Source organism: Ylistrum balloti, unplaced genomic scaffold (genome assembly GCF_031769215.1).
Source record: "Ylistrum balloti isolate Yb309-2 unplaced genomic scaffold, AGI_CSIRO_Ybal_v1 Utg369746, whole genome shotgun sequence".
NCBI lineage: Eukaryota > Metazoa > Mollusca > Bivalvia > Pectinida > Pectinidae > Ylistrum > Ylistrum balloti.
Window position 1 is genome coordinate 549,069 of NW_026781953.1, and position 16,425 is coordinate 565,493.

General features: G+C 39.4%; 1 protein-coding gene across 2 annotated transcripts in view; it reads left to right on the forward strand.

Annotated features, from left to right (window-relative positions):
• LOC132543236 (carbonic anhydrase 2-like) overlaps window positions 1-10,015 on the forward strand; it is a 48,423-nt gene extending 38,408 nt beyond the window's left edge. For both annotated transcript variants that reach the window (XM_060206717.1, XM_060206716.1), the window contains exons 2-8: window positions 3,573-3,665; window positions 5,055-5,252; window positions 6,021-6,139; window positions 6,576-6,668; window positions 7,484-7,598; window positions 7,768-7,874; window positions 8,769-10,015. In XM_060206717.1, the coding sequence (XP_060062700.1) occupies window positions 3,632-3,665; window positions 5,055-5,252; window positions 6,021-6,139; window positions 6,576-6,668; window positions 7,484-7,598; window positions 7,768-7,874; window positions 8,769-8,879 (777 nt within the window). In that variant the 5' untranslated portion in view covers window positions 3,573-3,631 and the 3' untranslated portion in view covers window positions 8,880-10,015. The remainder of the gene's footprint in view (window positions 1-3,572; window positions 3,666-5,054; window positions 5,253-6,020; window positions 6,140-6,575; window positions 6,669-7,483; window positions 7,599-7,767; window positions 7,875-8,768) is intronic.
• The last annotated feature ends 6,410 nt before the right edge of the window (window positions 10,016-16,425 follow it).

Here is a 16,425-nt window from a genome sequence, read left to right on the forward strand (position 1 = left end):
TTTATAATGGATAAAGCTGTTAATAAGACATAAAGCTGACATATGTCTTGAGATGTTCTAAATAGGTATAACATTTTATAGCGAGATAACTATAGGGGGAGATAACTCTCTACTGTCAGGTGAATTGCATTAATGTGGGTGTATGGAGTTTACACCACTGAGAATAAAGAAACTTTGAGACAACGAAGAACAAATGAAGAAAGGTTCTATTTTGTATTCAGAAAATATCTCTAAATCCGGAGGGGGCGAGGGCTAATGCGTTTCAGCAACACGTGCTCATCTAGACATTAGATGGCATTTAAATATGGATCCCGGTCTCTAATTGTTGTCGTTCCCTGTAGCAGCTGTGTGACATATAGTTGACGAGACTAGCATTATACAATGTATCGTTTACTACAGATCCAAAGTTTATTTATCAATTTGCTCAGTTTTCACACTATATAAGCACATTTGGTTATCATCTGTTCCTGCATGACATTCTCATCCTTTTCGATATAATAACGTTGAATTAAGATTGTTCAATCTACAATTTATTTTAAACAGTCCTTTTCAACTTTATTGCTGAAACAATTGATCGCATAATTTAAAGTTTAAGTGTGGCGAGAAATTCTAAAAGTTCCACCGAATTTTAATGAGAACAAGACACGGGACTCGCTTGTTGATCGCTGTACTTTTAACCAACGTCACTGCTAAAAGTTGAGGAACAGAATAACCATGACAACAGGTCTTTATGGAAAGATTGTTTATTTTTGTATGCAATAAAAAGGTGAAAATTCAATACCTTAAACTCTAATATTTAAAAGCATGACCATTTGAATCGGGATTGACTCTCTATTAGGGAGAAGCCCTTTCTCGCACGTTGATAATTGAGTTTTAGTTAACCTTGCGTGTGTCTATCATTATAGAGTGTGGCAATAGTTCTGCTGCGTGATAGCATATATTTACAGCCCTCATTGTATATTGAATCAATATATTCTGGATCAAGTATCTGCATCGGTTCCAGACCTCTGTCTAATGGTCTGCAGCACACTTGCATGGGGGGTAGACGATGCTGGAATCGTTCTGTACGCAGCGCAACCCAGTCGTTAAAACGGTAAATACTCCAAAAATACCAAAAGCATGATCACAGACTAACGGATAAACGTAATCAAACGTCTGGTATCATCATGTGTGTTTTCTGTGTGTATTCATTTCTACTTCTCTCGAGCACTGCAGCTGTTTCTGACAGTAGAAAGGTTCTGGTAAGCATCGTCCCAATCTAGAGGTTGATGCAAAAGGCACACAAGTCTATAGTACCTGTAAATACAAATTTAGAATTAGATACAGTTGAGCCAAACAGTAATGTAAACTGCGTCATACAACTGTTTCGCCCTAATAGGACTTGGCAGTGTTGCCACGGGCCTAAATTTTGAAGCCTGGGAGGCGACAAAGGAAAATAAACAAAAAGTCAAAATCTAGACGGGGAGGTGCTGCAGCCCCATAATTAAATACATTTGATAATTTTCATATATCAGATAATTTTAGAATAGTGTCATGTATATGCATATAATCTGAATCGTGCCACTGTTCGAACGAATCAAAAGGTTGCACGCAATCAGAGTTATGTCGCCGAGTTACGTTTAGAACTGAGTGCACAATATATTATTTACTTCGAGCGTAATTTGAAATTTTCTATCTCATAACTGGCCTGTTGTGTCATACGGTCAATGGAGAGTTTTCGCCTGTTTAAAAAAAAAGAAATACGGGTTATATGATAAGATAAAATCTTACACTCGTGACGATGTGATAAGGATTGACTAAACTCGTTAAATAATTTAGTACGTCACCCACATTTTCAAATCATTTATAAATTACGTGTTTCATCGACACTCATGTAAGAATGTCTGTTTGTTTGATTGGCGCTATGAGGTGTTTCAGACTTGGAAAAAAAAAATAAACCCCTTATTTCTTGTGATTTAGGAATTTTATGTTCTGTAAACTTCAGTAAATATGATGAATTATTTCTAAAAATATCACAAAAAATACAAAGTACACAGTAAATCTGTTTCAGATCCACAGAGATAGATGTGCTGTGTGTTAAGGAGTCTGTGTTAAATCTGATTAATTTCCTTTTTGATAAAATTTTACATCTCTGGGGTAGAGAGTTCACAATTTGCTTTATCGATCGCTCGTCAGTGTTGAATCCAGAGACAATATTAGCATGTCCGTTTACCTAATGGTCATCTCTTGTTTGATATTTCTGCCCCACCACCCGTCATCGCCTTGTTGGTATCACCCATAAATCATACACGCGTTATTGAGTTTGGTCAAGCGTTACTATATAAGTTATTAGAATACGTCAGCGTGTTGTTGACAAACATTGAAAAATGTTATGACAGACCCGTACACGTGAAATTGATGTATTTTGGTCAAGATATATAGGACAGGTCTAACTTTATATCTTATCATTCAAACGTCTCTGAGCTGGAGGTCGGGGCGATTGTGAGTAACACGCGTTTTGCACGCATGTCTTTATTGTTGTGCTATATGTGTAATTCGTACATGCGTAATTGTGTTTTTGAAATCACGTGATGTGTTCTTACGGTTTTACACGAGAATGTTTGTTACACATGCATCTATGACGTTGTATTGTTCAATCTTGAATATAGATCGTAAAACATTGCAATATGCTTGTGTAATGTTATCAATATTATGATAACTGTTGTTTTTCTTTTCTTTATTAGATCTACATCAGATTCAATATATTCGAAATCCATTATTTGTGTTCGAAATCCATGATATATTCGAAATCCATTATTTGTGTTCGAAATCCATCAGTTATATTCGAAATCCATTATTTGTGTTCGAAATCCATCAGTTATATTCGAAATCCATTATTTGTGTTCGAAATCCATCAGTTATATTCGAAATCCATTATTTGTGTCCGAAATTCTTTAGTTGTATTCGAAATCCATCAGTTATATTCGAAATCCATTATTTGTGTCCGAAATCCATTAGTTATTCGAAATCCCACAATGCATATCCGAACTAGGAGGAATATGATGTATATTTGAAATGTCTTGTGATGTATATTTAGAAATAATTTAAATAACGTCTTTTTGATTGTTTTAAAATCACCAGTTTTGAGAAATGAATAGTACGGTTTCAAATATGAATCCTTACTTTTCATATATAGTGAAATAAATGAACTACAATACTTCGATTATAAACCGTTTTGTTTACACGGTAAAATTACGATTTAGCATTTTTACATCAATGGCTGTTTGCAAACCATTTAGTCAAATTATATGATTTTTAACATAATAGCGAATCGAAATTGTCCTAAATAATTTTTGTTCTGTGTGCACACAAACTCGAGAATTTTTAGGAGACACACATGTGATTGTCACATGTATTTCTGAATTGCAGGATGCACACACGCAATATACTTGGCATTTACACGTGTTTGTCGGTGTTACCGAATGTACACACGTGTAAAAACGTACTTAACTTGACATTTACACGTGTGTCTGAGTTACCGAGTACACACACGTACTATACTTGACACTAAAATGTGTATTTCTGTTTTACAGGGTGGTTCGTCCAAGTATCAATTTCTACACCAAGAAAAGACAAACAATCTACTCCAAATATGAGTCACGCTTGGGGATACGGTAACAACAATGGTAAGTGTTTTCAGAAACAGATCATCACGCGATAAACACGAATCATGGGGTGACTGACGGACACCTTTTTAAAGTGTCGTCACACTGAAATGTCAATATCTCGACACTGTAGCACAGCGCAATACCTTGTGACACCCTAGTGACTAAAACACTTCATAGTGTCATCACACTGAAATGTCATAGTTTTGGTATAGTTGTGCAGAAGCATTACATCTGACTCGGTGACATTATACTGACAATCAGGGATGAAAGATGAAAGTTAATCAGTTTAGGGATAGAAATCATAGTCAATATCACGCGACAATAACTCAAAATTAAAACAACAGTGTTGTCAGGTGAGGAGTTTGGAAAAACAGGGTTATTCAGAAAGAAGCCCTAACAATCTTGCTCCGTACCTGCAGGGCAGGGTGAGCATTTTACCTTCTACCCACGGACGGGTTCATTGCACCCTATCATTAGGACAGCTGAGTAGTTTGACCTATCCTACAAAGAGGTCAATGCATTCTCATTAAGTTTGTAAAAGTTGAATCCCGCTTGTTTTGTTCGAGTGAAAGACGCCCAAATATATTGCTCTGGGTGACGTCACATGGATTCCAGTCTGTTATTTCTCTTGGTATGAGCGACAGTCGGTAAGGCATACCTTTAGAGTGACCGTTTGAGCGGTTTCCATCTTGAAATCCTGTGTATATTTATATAGCTTTTTGTTGGTACCTGTATCTGTATGTAAAACATTTTTTTAGATATTGTGAATGTGATCCATTACCTTATATGAGTTTTTCTACTGTCAAAGAAGTAAAACGGAAGTCAACACAGGTATATCAATATATCTTACTCTCAGTTGTGAATTAACGGTATATGTCAAAACAAATTATAACAATCTTTATAACTCGTTCTGTTGCCATGGTGACTATGCATCGTATCTTTCGTTATACACATATCAGTACTACTTCTATTAAGAAAAAATAGTTTTCTTCAAAATCATAACAAAATATTGAAAACAAAAACAAAACTAAATCTTGTCAAAATTTTTGTCCGAAATAATTTAAATTCCTATTGGGGTTGCAATCATATAAGACAGGTGGAATTTTCAAAGGTTTTCATTTATATCACAAGACCTGGAAACGTATTCGAAAGGTTTAAGACCTCAACTTCGGTCGTCTTTATAAAAAATTGATTTTTGTTTTCTCGTTCAATGTCCAAGAAAGTCAGGGCCGTATAAGGAAACAAAATGATAAACTGGTTTTGTGCCAAGGCCCATCAAATCCCGCATCGTATATTGAAAACAATTTTTGGGTCCATTAAAATCGAAAAAAAAACTCGGTATCTCGAAATTCCTGTTTTCCTTTCAACGGTAATGACATGTTTTTTCAAACAACATTTTGTTCACAGGACCAGATCATTGGTACAAATCTTACGCCATTGCTAAAGACGGCAAACGTCAGTCCCCGATAGACATTGTGACTGCCCAGGCCGAATTTGACCCTACTCTCCCCGACCACCCGTTCCAAGTGAACTACAAAGCTGAGACCAACATGGAGTTGGAGAACAATGGCCATTCCGTCAAGGCACAAATGAAGGAAAGATCCGGTAAGCCACTAGACAATTAAGATCAGTGAACGTTTTAAGGTAGCAGGAAAGTTAATTTGAATTTTTCTGAAATTATTGGTCATGTTTGAGATATACAGGTATAGCACTTTTGTTATGAAAAATACATCATTACATTACATATATTTATAAACTACATAAAAATTACATTGATAGTAGAGATAAAATTTGTGTAAATAAAACTTTTCTTCTGATTTCTGACATGTGATTGCCATGGTTACCTACTGAAAAAATGCTAAAAATGCAAAAATACTGCTAATTCCAACCTAAAACTACAACTTTATAGAAGAAATTTATTTCTTTTTGAAATATAAACACCAACCTTAAAATCAACAACACTGTCTTGGTAACAAAGTACTTACATTTCAGCAAATTCCAACTCGGAAATCCTTCATAACATAACCACATGTAAACACTATGAAAATTTCACTTCCTGTAAAGCTAGTTTTTGGTGCGTAGACACAGATTCGACACTGCCCAAATAGTAATCTCCAACACAAAGCTAAAATGTTAATCCGAAAAAAATGAAACCCCACATTGTCCACTTCAACATGATAAGATCAATTTTATCAAGGATTTATTTTTAAAATTTAAATTTAAACCTTGATAATGGGGTAATCTAACGAACAAAAAAAATCACCCATGGCCACACCGAGAAACTGTGTTCTGCAACCTAAATGATTTCAAAGAGAGCCGACGAAAACGATGTATCTTTGTTCTGTTATCATAATGTTTTTTTTTTCGTTACAGAATTGTGCGGCGGTCCCTTGGAGGGCACCTATCTGTTAGAACAGTTCCATCTCCATTGGGGGAAAAATAAAGGACAGGGGTCGGAACATACTATCGACGGAGAGATGTATGATGCAGAGGTATGTTGGATGCTGTCCGGTGTTACAGCAATTTGTTAAAATGTTTTAAATCTTTAGTAGTTAAAGCGTATCGTTCAACCATTTTTTTCTCTGCGAATCTTTTATGAATCATGTACACGTGTGAGACAGTGGAATAATATGTCAATCGTGAATACGATGTGTATCCGAACGTAGTCCCTGAAGTCCACATACCATTTCACACAAAGGCAGTTTTCAACCCTTTGAACCGAAATCTCTTTGCACTACACGTTATATAAGATATTGGAAATACCTCCTAGCGGAAATGAGATATTCACTCGGATCCGTATAGCATGACCGAGAATTCAACTACTGTCGATAGCAAAACTGTTTTAGGTTATATAAAATAACACTTGTATACTTGGCACATATTTTTATTGGATTTTTTTATCAAACAATTTTTACTTTTATTTACTAGCTTCACCTTGTCCACTACAACTCAAAGTATGGAACTTTTGCCAACGCCGCAGATAAAACGGACGGACTGGCAGTGTTTGGATTCATGGTGAAGGTATGGAGTCGAGGGAGAGAGGGAGAGATAGAGAGGGAGAGAGATGGGGGGAGGGAGGGGGGGGAGAGAGAGAGAGAGAGAGAGAGAGAGAGAGAGAGAGAGAGAGAGAGAGAGAGAGAGAGAGGGAGAGAGAGAGAGAGAGAGAGAGAGAGAGAGAGAGAGAGAGAGAGAGAGAGAGAGAGAGAGAGAGAGAGAGAGAGAGAGAGAGAGAGAGAGAGAGAGAGAGAGAGAGAGAGAGAGAGAGAGAGAGAGAGAGAGAGGGGGGGGGGGGGGGGGCACAAAAGGGCATGATTAGTGTTAGTGTCAATAGCTATATTGTGTTGCTAAAGAGTGCCACCATACACTGTTAGTTTTTAGGTACGGGATCAACGAGTGTAAATAGTTACTGTAACATCAGTAATTTTCGCTTGATTGTAATTTTCGTGGTTTGTAGATTCACGTATTTTCAAATCACGAATTTCTGTGTCCACAAATGAATCTAAGTGACATGATTTGCTTTCATTCCTTGATTTCTTGGATACAATTGGTGCACTGATCCAATTTTCCCGTTAAGTAGAATTTTTTATTGTGAATAAAATGCAATTTGAGAGTCTCGGAAAAAATGTATTTATAATATGTTGTGGCGACAAAGGTGCATGGTTAGTGTAAATATCGACACTGCCGTGGTAAAGCGGGAACAGTAGAAAATAAATATAACATATTTAGCCATATGAAATGAAATTGAATGTTTATGGTGAATTGATTATCTGTAACGGAGCTGCAAAGTGACTTTTACGAGAAGAAAATGCACATCATGTACATGTTTATTGTTTCAGGTTGGAAAGAGTCACAAAGGGTTTGAAAAAATTGCAAAAGGTCTTGGGAATGTAATGATGACGGGAAAAAAGACCAACATGGAGGAGTCTTTTGATCCACGATGTTTGTTTTCTGGCAAGTATGGCAGGGGAGGTAACTGTTATATAATCTTGTTTTCTGGTAAATATGGGAGGGGAGGTAACTGTTATATAATCTAAGTTAAAAGCTGTTGTTTGCTGTTGTATAAATATTAATACCACGGGAAAATAGGCGAGTATTAAAGTCAGCGGTTTTGTATTAACAGATTTGTCGACATACTGGACGTACAAGGGGTCTCTCACTACCCCACCACTGTTTGAGAGTGTCACGTGGATAGTGTTCCAGACACCACTGGAGATATCCGAAGAACAGGTGGGTACACAAAACTGGACTTTTCCGATCTGTGACGTCACAATATGTCTGACGCTACTGACGTTTGCCGTTTGAAGACTATCATTCCATGCAAAATCTCTTTTCGACATTTAACATTCAAACTATTGGAAAGAACGACAAACTCTTCAGACGAATGACCTTCTGCAGTTTGACGTCCGCACTGCTGGTCCATACGTCCGACTCCAGCAGTTTGACGTCCGCACTGCTGGGCCTTACGTTTGACTCTCCCGCAGTTTGACGTCCGCACTGCTGGGCCATACATCTGACTCTCCCGCAGTTTGACGTCCGCACTGCTGGTCCATACGTCCGAGTCTCCCGCAGTTTGACGTCCGTATTGCTGGGCCATACGCCTGATTCATTTGACGTATGACTGTAAATCTCGCGTCATATAGAAGGCATGCTGTACACTTTTCCTTTATCCATCTCGCCTTTACCCATTTGTTATTCGATATTTTGAGAAACAACTTACATATTTCGACTCGCCTGATTTTGGATTTCCATACATAAAACATACTGCGTAGTATATCAAGACGGACATGCTTGTTTATACTGTGTACATTTTTATACATGTATCTTAAAAAAAAATGTGATAGTTTGTCAGTGATGAATCAAAATCAACATACTGAATTAATTTTCGTGTCGTTCATTTTAATAAAAAACTTTTTCGTGGATACTTTATTTCATCGATAAGTATAGCTTAATAAGTTTCATTTTTACGTAATGTAACAGTATAAATTCGTGGGTTAAAAGTGACCACAAAACCAATGAAAATAAATCTTTCACGAAAATTAATGATTTTATTGTAAGTATTTTTGTGGTTTTAAACTATTTATAGCAGTTTTTGATATCAATATTTTTTTTTATTGATGACAGATGGGATCACTCCGATTGCTTCAAGACTCTGAAGGAGCTAATATTGTCAACAATTACCGCCCTCCTCTACCGGTAGGGAACAGGGTTGTCAACAGTTCCTTTACCCGTTAGAGACGTGAACGTCATTTCTTTCAAACACCGCGAAAGATGTGTCAAAAGTCAGCAGCACTGTTGTGGATCTGTTTGTTTGTGTGTCCAATACGTCACCATGTTATGTGTATACGTATCTGTAGGCGAAGTAAACATCACCACATTTCGTGTATATGTCATGTAACAGTGTCAATCACCTGCATCTCCTTGACGTTTGTTCAGCAGACAATTTGTCGATGTGATCCTAGAAGACTTACAATATATAACCGTTCGCCTAAGGTTTTATCAAATGTGCTTCTGGAATCTGGTCAATGACTGGCCTGGAAATTGTTCACTTTGATTTCTTTCTAGTGCTCAAGTAAACTTTTTTATTTGTTTATCATCACAGAGAAACTGACATAATTATGACAGATATTTCATTCCAATCTGCTTTATTTCAACGATTTTAAAAATTAGAGGGAAAAATGACAAACCATCAGTGGGATTCTCTTTAATAGAAATTCGCCGGCGTCAAAGGATGTTTACAATACTTAAAAGTATATATGATATATTCTGTAGGTATTTCATTAATTTTCAGTAACTATACTTGCAAAATCTGAACCCATTTAGCGTATGACATTTTAATTGGTGTCACAACTAGCATATTATATCATTTTGATGCTTTTACTATACTTAACTAGTTTGATATGTTGTAGACGTAATATCTCTCTGTAGCAATGGATTTACATTGTAAACACAGGCCGTCTCATTACTGCGCATGTGCATTGCTAGTCTTTAGGACTTCCGGTTGCAATATGCTATAAGTAATTCATATTCAATAACGCATTTGTAAGTTTGTTGGCTATTTGTGGAATGCGCGATATTATCTCTATTTTTCCCGGTTCAAAAAGTTAATTTGGAACTCAATGGTACGAAATATTGTTTAAACAAAATCGTGTTTTCCAAAATGTCGTTACAATATATAATATTACTCACTGAAAATACTTATATCTGTTACCTATATCATTGGATTATTAACATGATTGTAAATATATAAGGTTATTAAAAATGTCTTTCTTGGCATATAAAAATATAAAATATTATGAAAATGCTTTTGTTAAATTTTATATATTGTTAATAGTTGAAAAGCAAGTATGTGATGATTTAAATTGTATATGTATTTTATTCTCGGAATAAAAAAAGTTAAATTTTTACAAATATTTTGTTTTACCTTTCAACGGCGTTATTTAATTTCTCTGTTGTTCATATGTTCAAACTCACGTGTGCACGAGGTAATTTTGTTTAATACTGGCTAGAGACACGTAACATACAAGTAAGATAATAGAATCACTTTCAATTTGAAAATGAAAAAAAAAAAAAAAAAATGTCTGTTGATCTGTTGATGTAGAAGTCATGGACATCAGATATGACAACATTGGACCTCAAATACAGATATTCTTTGGTTAAGTTTAAACATCAAATGTCGATAGAAAGTATATGCGCATGTCGGTCGGGAAATACTCAACAAAACGGAGAAATGGGTGACGTTGTACCGTCATTCACGTCAAAACCATGCTACTAACGAGATTGATCGAATTATGGGTCAGTCCACAACTTAATCTCTATCTTAAGAAAACTTTACGACATGTTCAGTTACATTAAAAGGAAGAGAAAATGGATGCAGATTGAGGGGAGAGCCGTTCATGAAAGCTAATAAAAAATGAGGGCTGGAATATTTAGTCGAATGCATTTTTTTTTCTTTTTACAACATGCCAAAATCAAATACTGACGGATAGGGCCGGTCTCATTTGTATAGACTTAAGATATTATCAAGTACATCCAGGATGTCATAGATATGGAGTTCATGTTGTACGCCGAATTTTGTTCAAAGCTGACCCAATTGAGATTCAAGTGAAACGAAGAAATGATCTATTTTAAGGATTTTAAAGTCGTGTTACTCTGGCAAATAATGACGAACTCTTTTTAACATCAAGCAATTTACCAAAGTTGGTTCCTATGTTGCGTTAAAAATAAAATTATTTGACGGAAATAAAGAAATGATATATTTTAATATTTTAAAAGTTTTTGAGAAACTTTGGCAAATGTTGAAGGATTTTGTCCAATGCCAATATCGTTCCGAGATATCGCTAATGTGAAATTGGGTTAATTTCTGTCAATAAAAAATTATTGGACTGAAACGAAGAAATAACATATTTCAAGGATTTAAAGTCAGAATTTGATGGATATTGACAATATCAAACTCATATAAGATCTCATTGACATACAGCGAAATGCCAACATTGGTTCAAAGCTGATAAACATTCTGAAGTTATTTAATCCTTAAACTATTCAATAGATTAGAAAGTCATTAAATTAGGTGTCAAATGATAAGTTTTATCCACAAGAATATACATGTCTGATATGGATGCATTGCCTCTTAGTATTTGGAAAGATATGAGTCAAAGATGCGTGCAGACAAAAAGTCAAACGGACGAGCACCAATATGTCCGCGGGTCTTCGCTCTCATCAAATTAAAAAACCTGATTAGGGAAAAATATCTCCGATGAAAATTCCCGTGTGACATTTCCTGTGGAGGATACTTCAATGGGTGACATTTCCTGTGGGGGATACTACAATGGGTGACATTTCCTGTGGGGGATACTACAATGGGTGACATTTCCTGTGGGGGATACTACAATGGGTGACATTTCCTGTGGGGGATACTACAATGGGTGACATTTCCTGTGGGGGATACTACAATGGGTGACATTTCCTGTGGGGGATACTACAATGGGGCTGACATTTCCTGTGGGGGATACTACAATGGGTGACATTTCCTGTGGGGGATACTACAATGGGTGACATTTCCTGTGGGGGATACTACAATGGGTGACATTTCCTGTGGGGGATACTACAATGGGTGACATTTCCTGTGGGGGATACTACAATGGGTGACATTTCCTGTGGGGGATACTACAATGGGTGACATTTCCTGTGGGGGATACTACAATGGGTGACATTTCCTGTGAGGGATACTACAATGGGTGACATTTCCTGTGGGGGATACTACAATGGGTGACATTTCCTGTGGGGGATACTACAATGGGTGACATTTCCTGTGGGGGATACTACAATGGGTGACATTTCCTGTGGGGGATACTACAATGGGTGACATTTCCTGTGGGGGTACTACAATGGGTGACATTTCCTGTGGGGGATACTACAATGGGTGACATTTCCTGTGGGGGTACTACAATGGGTGACATTTCCTGTGGGGGATACTACAATGGGTGACATTTCCTGTGGGGATACTACAATGGGTACTACAATGGGTGACATTTCCTGTGGGGGATACTACAATGGGTGACATTTCCTGTGGGGGATACTACAATGGGTGACATTTCCTGTGGGGGATACTACAATGGGTGATATTTCCTGTGGGGGATACTACAATGGGTGACATTTCCTGTGGGGGATACTACAATGGGTGACATTTCCTGTGGGGGATACTACAATGGGTGACATTTCCTGTGGGGGATACTACAATGGGTGACATTTCCTGTGGGGGATACTACAATGGGTGACATTTCCTGTGGGGGATACTACAATGGGTGACATTTCCTGTGGGGGATACTACAATGGGTGACATTTCCTGTGGGGGATACTACAATGGGTGACATTTCCTGTTGGGGTACTACAATGGGTGACATTTCCTGTGGGGGATACTACAATGGGTGACATTTCCTGTGGGGGATACTACAATGGGTGACATTTCCTGTGGGGGATACTACAATGGGTGACATTTCCTGTTGGGGTACTACAATGGGTGACATTTCCTGTGGGGGATACTACAATGGGTGACATTTCCTGTGGGGGATACTACAATGGGTGACATTTCCTGTGGGGGATACTACAATGGGTGACATTTCCTGTGGGGGATACTACAATGGGTGACATTTCCTGTGGGGGATACTACAATGGGTGACATTTCCTGTGGGGGATACTAAAATGGGTGACATTTCCTGTGGGGGATACTACAATGGGTGACATTTCCTGTGGGGGATACTACAATGGGTGACATTTCCTGTGGGGGATACTACAATGGGTGACATTTCCTGTGGGGGATACTACAATGGGTGACATTTCCTGTGAGGATACTACAATGGGTGACATTTTCTGTGAGGGATACTACAATGGATGACATTTCCTGTGGGGGATACTACAATGGGTGACATTTCCTGTGGGGGATACTACAATGGGTGACATTTCCTGTGGGGGATACTACAATGGGTGACATTTCCTGTGGGGGATACTACAATGGGTGATATTTCCTGTGGGGGATACTACAATGGGTGACATTTCCTGTGGGGATACTACAATGGGTGACATTTCCTGTGGGGGATACTACAATGGGTGACATTTCCTGTGGGGGATACTACAATGGGTGACATTTCCTGTGGGGGATACTACAATGGGTGACATTTCCTGTGGGGGATACTACAATGGGTGACATTTCCTGTGGGGGATACTACAATGGGTGACATTTCCTGGGGGATACTACAATGGGGATACTACAATGACATTTCCTGTGGGGGATACTACAATGGGTGACATTTCCTGTGGGGGATACTACAATACTACAATGGGTGACATTTCCTGACATTTCCTGTGGGGGATACTACAATGGGTGACATTTCCATGTGGGGGTACTACAATGGGTGACATTTCCTGTGGGGATACTGTGGGGGATACTACAATGGGTGACATTTCCTGTGGGGGATACTACAATGGGTGACATTTCCTGTGGGGGATACTACAATGGGTGACATTTCCTGTGGGGGATACTACAATGGGTGACATTTCCTGTGGGGGATACTACAATGGGTGACATTTCCTGTGGGGGATACTACAATGGGTGACATTTCCTGTTGGGGTACTACAATGGGTGACATTTCCTGTGGGGGATACTACAATGGGTGACATTTCCTGTTGGGGTACTACAATGGGTGACATTTCCTGTGGGGGATACTACAATGGGTGACATTTCCTGTGGGGGATACTACAATGGGTGACATTTCCTGTGGGGGATACTACAATGGGTGACATTTCCTGTGGGTGACATACTACAATGGGTGACATTTCCTGTGGGGGATACTACAATGGGTGACATTTCCTGTGGGGGATACTACAATGGGTGACATTTCCTGTGGGGGATACTACAATGGGTGACATTTCTTTGGGGGATACTACAATGGGTGACATTTCTGTGGGGGATACTACAATGGGTGACATTTCCTGTGGGGGATACTACAATGGGTGACATTTCCTGTGGGGGATACTACAATGGGTGACATTTCCTGTGGTGGTACTACAATGGGTGACATTTCCTGTGGGGGATACTACAATGGGTGACATTTCCTGTGGGGAATACTACAATGGGTGACATTTCCTGTGGGGGATACTACAATGGGTGACATTTCCTGTGAGGTATACTACAATGGGTGACATTTCCTGTGGGGGATACTACAATGGGTGACATTTCCTGTGGGGGATAAAACAATGGGTGACATTTCCTGGGGGGGATACAACAATGGGTGAAATTTCCTGTGGGGATACTACAATGGGTGACATTTCCTGTGGTGGATACTACAATGGGTGACATTTCCTGTGGGGGATACTACAATGGGTGACATTTCCTGTGGGGGATACTACAATGGGTGACATTTCCTGGGTGACATTTCCTGTGGGGGATACTACAATGGGTGACATTTCCTGTGGGGGATACTACAATGGGTGACATTTCCTGTTGGGGTACTACAATGGGTGACATTTCCTGTGGGGGATACTACAATGGGTGACATTTCCAGTGGGGGTACTACAATGGGTGACATTTCCTGTGGGGGATACTACAATGGGTGACATTTCCTGTGGGGGATACTACAATGGGTGACATTTCCTGTGGGGGATACTACAATGGGTGACATTTCCAGTGGGGGTACTACAATGGGTGACATTTCCTGTGGGGGATACTACAATGGGTGACATTTCCTGTTGGGGTACTACAATGGGTGACATTTCCTGTGGGGGATACTACAATGGGTGACATTTCCTGTGGGGGATACTACAATGGGTGACATTTCCTGTGGGGGATACTACAATGGGTGACATTTCCTGTAGGGGGTACTACAATGGGTGACATTTCCTGTGGGGTATACTACAATGGGTGACATTTCCTGTGGGGAGTACTACAATGGGTGACATTTCCTGTGGGGGATACTACAATGGGTGACATTTCCTGTGAGGTATACTACAATGGGTGACATTTCCTGTGGTGGTACTACAATGGGTGACATTTCCTGTGGGGGATACTACAATGGGTGACATTTCCTGTGTGGGATACTACAATGGGTGACATTTCCTGTGGGGGATACTACAATGGGTGACATTTCCTGTGGGGGATACTACAATGGGTGACATTTCCTGTGGGGGATACTACAATGGGTGACATTTCCTGTGGGGGATACTACAATGGGTGACATTTCCTGTGGGGGATACTACAATGGGTGACATTTCCTGTGGGGGATACTACAATGGGTGACATTTCCTGTGGGGGATACTACAATGGGTGACATTTCCTGTGGGGAGTACTACAATGGGTGACATTTCCTGTTGGGGATACTACAATGGGTGACATTTCCTGTGGGGGATACTACAATGGGTGACATTTCCTGTGGGGTATACTACAATGGGTGACATTTCCTGTGGGGGATACTACAATGGGTGACATTTCCTGTGGGGGATACTACAAGGGATACTACAATGGGTGACATTTCCTGTGGGGGATACTACAATGGGTGACATTTCCTGTGGGGGATACTACAATGGGTGACATTTCCTTTGGGGGATACTACAATGGGTGACATTTCCTGTGGGGATACTACAATGGGTGACATTTCCTGTGGGGGATACTACAATGGGTGACATTTCCTGTGGGGGATACTACAATGGGTGACATTTCCTGTGAGGGATACTACAATGGGTGACATTTCCTGTGAGGGGTACTACAATGGGTGACATTTCCTTTGGGGGATACTACAATGGGTGACATTTCCTGTGGGGGATACTACAATGGGTGACATTTCCTGTGGGGGATACTACAATGGGTGACATTTCCTGTGGGGGATACTACAATGGGTGACATTTCCTGTGGGGGATACTACAATGGGTGACATTTCCTGTTGGGGTACTACAATGGGTGACATTTCCTGTGGGGGATACTACAATGGGTGACATTTCCTGTGGGGGATACTACAATGGGTGACATTTCCTGTGGGGGATACTACAATGGGTGACATTTCCTGTTGGGGTACTACAATGGGTGACATTTCCTGTGGGGGATACTACAATGGGTGACATTTCCTGTGGGGGATGCTACAATGGGTGACATTTCCTGTGGGGGATACTACAATGGGTGACATTTCCTGTGGGGGATACTACAATGGGTGACATTTCCTGTGGGGGATACTACAATAGGTGACATTTCCTGTGGGGGATACTACAATGGGTGACATTTCCTGTGGGGGTACAA